Source organism: Octopus bimaculoides, chromosome 17 (assembly GCF_001194135.2).
Source record: "Octopus bimaculoides isolate UCB-OBI-ISO-001 chromosome 17, ASM119413v2, whole genome shotgun sequence".
Taxonomy (NCBI): Eukaryota; Metazoa; Mollusca; class Cephalopoda; order Octopoda; family Octopodidae; genus Octopus; species Octopus bimaculoides.
Genome location: NC_068997.1, coordinates 50,522,273 through 50,527,807, shown reverse-complemented (window position 1 = coordinate 50,527,807; position 5,535 = coordinate 50,522,273). Strand labels below are relative to the sequence as shown.

Genomic DNA, 5,535 nt, shown 5'->3' with positions numbered 1-5,535 from the left:
TACCACCTTTCAGGAATTAATTCACCGAAAAGAAAAAAACAATCTTTTTATTTCACTCGTTCATGCCAGGCCTCCTAGGAAGTTCGTCTTTTTTAGCAACCACACCTCTTTGACTGTGGGATCCTTTCCCTCGTTCACCTTAACCTTCTCATAACAAAAACCAAATTATTCCAGACCAAAATAATTCATTCGTTAGTCACAAAACAACATTTTATCTTATTTATTCATTTAACTAGGTCAGAGGTTAACACACAAAAAAAAAAGACCCCAAAAAACTCAGGTGAACGGACCAACAGCAAAAAACATCGTCCCTCTTAAGACTAGAGGAAAATAATAATAATAATAACAACAATAATAATAATAATAAATAAATAATTGTTTTCTTAGGAGTGGGTTATCACACACACACGCAAACAGATACATGAACATATTGTTTTCATTTTGATATTTCTATTCGTACATTGTTTCTGGTTTTACTCCCTTTTAAAATACGTCTTATTATTTAGTCGAATCAGCTGGGTTTTCCCGAAGCTGGTTGGTCACCGCTGCTGAACACTTGGGCTCGTTTTTGAATTGGAATACCATTAATTATATACCTGCCTTGTTAATTAGAACAGAGAGATAAACAAACAGACATGCAAGCAGACGAATAGATTAGGCAGGTACTTTGATAAAGATCATATAATATATATATATATATGTATATATATATAATCAGATAGTTTGTTGTGGTTTATTGTAGATAGGTAGTGAAGAAGTGAATGGGCTGAGAGAAAGAGATAAATAGGAACAAAGTGAGCGAATGAGAGATAGAGAGAAAGAGATCGAATGAGCGAATGAAAGAGAGGCTGCTGCTGTCAGACCGAGAAGATGATCGGATGAAAGAAAAAAGAAAAACAAACAAACCCACCTGTAAAAGGTAAGGGGTAAGAAGAAAAACCTTACTACCACCACCATCACCACCACTACCACCAACAACAGTGCCACCGGCACCTTTAATAATAATAATAATATAAATAATAATAACAGCAAGGTTTGTTGCTTTGTAAGAAGAACGAAAAGAAAATGAAGCTAACACGGATTCTGTTCACATATGCCCGGCGTATTGCCGCCGTAAAGAGTAAAAAATTCGTCGACTTTGATCCCGTCTTTGAGAAATATGCATCTTTTAATCCGTCCCCGCTGTCTTTGGAGAAGTTTATGGAATTTGGAGGTAACGAGAATTCTTTGTCTTTGAAAAAAAAAAAAAAAAAAAAAAAAAAAAAAAAAAAAAAAAAAAAAAAAAAGAAACTGTATTACACACACACACACACACACACGCAAACACGTACACACACAAGTGTGCGGCACCCCACGATTTTGTTTTTTAATGAAAATTTTTCACAAATACCTTTCAGCTGGTGTAGATTCCGAGTGGGTGGTGTGTGTGTTCGTGTGTAAAAAAGATTGCTTCCCAGCCACACGGTTCAAGGTTCAGTCCCACTGCACGGCACCTTGGGCAAATTATCTTCTACCACAGACCCCCTGACCGACCAATGCCTTATGAGTGGATTTGGTAGACGGTAACCGAAAGCTATGTATTTGTGTGTGTCCACACCACCGCTTGAAAACCGGTGTTGGTTTGTTTGCGTTTCCTTAGAGGTTCGGCAGAAGAGATCGAAAGGATAGAACTGGCCTCGATTTGTCCGACTAAACCTTTCAAGGCGATACTCCAGCGTGGCCGCAATGCAATGACTGAAACAAGTAATAGATAGATAAATAGATCTTTTATCTTGAACTGGTTTCATTTATTAGACTGCGACTATGCTGGAGCAATATATATTATTGTGTTCTGTGGGTTGTGGGTTGGTGCTAAATACACGACAGAAATCGGTGCGCTGCTGAAGTTTTACCTCGTTGGCAATGGCCCTGACTAATGTTTTTAAGCGCAAGGCGTTGTGTTGTGGCCCTCATGCATTGCTCGTTATTATGTGAATGATATAGCATGTGCTAGTTTAGATAAACATGTCTATGTAGCCCTATTTCTGCTTATATGGTATGTGTGTGTGTTTATAAATTATGTATCTGTGTTTATATACTCCGTGTATATGCATATATTTACTGCGTATCTGTTGATACACTACATGTACGTGCGTGTGTGCGTATATATATATATATATATATATATATATATATATATATATATATATATATACACATACATTCACACACACACATACATTCACACACACACACAAGACGTGAGTCTATACAATTCTTCACCTATATTTAAATACACACGTCTGTGTTTGTGTTTTTCTGCCGTCGAACCAACGTACGTTGTGGCTTGACTGCTTGAAATAGCAGCCAAATCTGCTACAGATAGCACTCAACTATCTTAAAAGGAGAAGGAAATATAGATTAGTGGTATCCTCGAAAAACAAAAAAAGAGATGGCTGCGTTTTGATCATCGTTGATCATGCATTTGCTGACTCATGCCACCCAGGGGCTAAACAACAACTACTGCTTTCATTGTCGTCTATCTTTGAATAGAGACCATGTGGATATACAGCTGTAAATAGGTACCATGAGGATGTACTGTTGTCTGGCTCAGTCTAACTAAGGATCAATAGGTACCATATGGATGTACAGCAGTCTGATGTGGACACAAGAGGCGAAGAGAGCGGTCTCTCTTGTCAGAAACGGTACATGCACCTTTGCTACTGAGTTTGAATCCGACTAGAGTTGATTTCGCTCATCGTTTTAGAATCGATTAAAAAAAAAAACCAGCAGTAATACACTAGGGTCTAATCGATTCTATTCCCTTTCTCTGCTCTTTTCCATACACATGCGCGCACACTAAAACAATACCGTGGTTCTGTAACACAATTAGAATGATTGTTATTATTATTATTATTATTATTATTATTATTATTATTATTATTGAGAGGAGGACGGCGAGCTGGCAGACTCGTTAGCACGCCGGGCGAAATGCTTGGTATTTCGCCTGTCTTTACGTTCTGAGTTCGAATTCCGCCGAGGTCGACTTTGCCTTTCACCCTTTCGGAGTCGATAAAATTAGTACCAGTTACGCACTGGGTTCGATGTAATCGACTTAATGCCTTGTGCTTCCAGTAGAAAGGATTATTATTAAGAGAGAGAGTGGGAGAGAGAGAGAGAGAGCAAGCAATGCATGCCATCAAAGTGACACTGGGGTACAAATATACGAAGTCCAATATACCCATCATGACCACCCGTCTGATAAGGATACACGAAGTACATTCACCACAACCACATATGCGCGATATGGTGAACAAGATAAACAGCGCATGACCTTGCAGGTGGGGGCCCAGTTTGAAATTTCTCCAGGCCGAGTAGCTCCTCCCGCTTAAAAGGTCCCTGAATAAAGGTTGTTTAAGAATGGTGAACGATTATTATTATTATTATTATTATTATTATTATTATTATTAAGGCGGCGAGCTGGCAAATCGTTAGCACGTTGGGCAAAATGCTTAACAGTATTTCGCCCGTCGCTACGCTCTGATTTCAAAATCCGCCGAGGCCGACTTTGCCTTTCATCTTTTTGTGTGTATAACTTAAGTACCAGTGAAACACTGGGGTTCGATGTAATCAACTAGTCCCCTCCCTCAAAATTTCACGCCTTGTACCTTTAGTAAAAAGGATTATTATTATTTCTATTCATGTTATGTTGCTGGTCCTTCTCCCTGAAGCCTTGTGACTGTAGTCTTCGTCTTCACGTTGACATATGCAAGACAATAAAAGAGAAAATCTTGTTTGTTCCAGCAAATTTCAGTTGCCATTATTCTGCGGAAATAACCGCGAGCATCATTATTTGCTTGGTGGTTCGAGAATTCCTAGTATTTTCAGTGATTGCACTTTTCTGTAATTGTTTTATAATTTTCACTTAAGGGGGGAAATAAACAGAATTTCATTGAAAAGTATCTTTGATAATCTGATTCCTGAAGCAACTACAAGGGATTAAACGATAATCGATTACATAAATTCAGGGGCAACGATCAACGAAAGAGCTTCTGCACAGGACCGATCGTTGAACCTGTTGGAAGATTTTATATTTTACTACTGTTGTTGTTGTTGCTATTGCTGTTGTTGTTGTTCAGTCTTGTGTTTGTTCTGATTAAGCTGCCCGATGATGAAAGTTTTTCCAGTCGTGACCATCCCTCGTAAGTTCGGTTTATAGGTAAAATCTGCGGATGGTGGGTGACGAAATCGGTAGAAAACTAGACTAATAAAAGAAATCAGCTTCTTTGATTAGATCCTGATATTTGGACGGAATTGTTAGCACGCTGGGCGAAATGCTTAGCGGCATTTTTCTCCGTCTTTATATTTTGAGTTCAAATTCCGCCGAGGTCGGCTTTGCCTTTCATCTTTTCAAGGACTATAAAATAAATACCAGTTAGGCACTTGGTTCGATTGCTGGCATTATGCTAAAATTTAAAATTAATATTCTGTTTCCTTGATATCCACTTACAATCATATGGGTTTGCAAAGTCTACAATCTTACAAATAATCATGTTTCTGAATTCAAATATTGCCGAGATCAACTTTGCTTTTCATTCTTTCGGGACTGATACAATAAGCCCTGGTCAAGGACTGGGGTCGATATAATCGACGAAGCACCCTCCTCTCCCCACTTTATAATTGCAGGCCTTGTACCAAAATTAGAAATAATAATTATTCTTTTCTACTCTAGGCACAAGGCCCGAAATTCTTGGGGAGGGTGCCAGTCGATTAGATCGATCCCAGTACACAACTGGTACTTAATTTATCGACCCTTATTAAAGCGGTGGGCTGGCAGAATCGTTAATGCGCTGGGCAAAATGCTTAGCGACATTTCGTCTGTCTTTACGTTCTGAGTTCAAATTCCACGGAGGTCAGCTTTGCCTTTCATCCTCTCGGGGATCGGTAAATTAAGTACCAGCTGAGTACTGGCCTTGTGCCAAAATTTGAAACTGATATTAAAGCTGCGAGCTGGCAGAATCGTTAGCACGTCTGACCCAACACTTAACGGCATTTCTCCTGGCTCTTTACGTTCCGCGTTCAAATCCCACCGATTTCGAGTCGACTTTGCCCGTCATCCTCTCAGGGTTGAATGAAATAAGGAACTAGTCAGGTATTGGAGTCGATGTATTTGATTAACCCCGTCTCCCTAAAAATTGCTGAACTTGCATCAAAATATGAAATCGTTATTATTGTTATTGTTTATATTATTCATTCAAGTGCTTGGGGGTGAGGGTGGGGGCGAGATCTGAGGCTGTAGAAAATAATATTTACCTAAGACAATACGCTGTAGGATCGAAATCTAGACCTCGTGGTTGTGATGTGTTCCTTAGCAATTCAACCCAACTCTGTACACACACGCACGCGCGCCTCACTACCCTCTGTCCTCAATGGGGCTCACCAACACCATCTTATCTCTGTATGCTCCATCAACACTAAATCAGACATTTTAATTCGTAACAATCTTTTGTCATGTTTGCGTTTGTGTGCGTGCATACATTTATGTTGAAATGGGTG

General features: G+C 39.2%; 2 protein-coding genes across 2 annotated transcripts in view; one reads left to right on the top strand and one right to left on the bottom strand.

The window, feature by feature from the left end:
* Positions 1 to 2,039, bottom strand: part of LOC106874798 (uncharacterized) — a 122,748-nt gene extending 120,709 nt beyond the window's left edge. The window contains exon 1 of the mRNA XM_052973967.1: positions 1,391 to 2,039. The gene's annotated coding sequence lies outside the window, so the exon portion shown is untranslated. The remainder of the gene's footprint in view (positions 1 to 1,390) is intronic.
* The window catches only part of LOC106874800 (pyruvate dehydrogenase (acetyl-transferring) kinase, mitochondrial-like), a 66,246-nt gene continuing 60,717 nt past the window's right edge, over positions 7 to 5,535 (top strand). The window contains 1 exon segment of the mRNA XM_014922656.1: positions 7 to 1,213. Within this exon segment, the coding sequence (XP_014778142.1) occupies positions 1,066 to 1,213 (148 nt within the window). The 5' untranslated portion in view covers positions 7 to 1,065.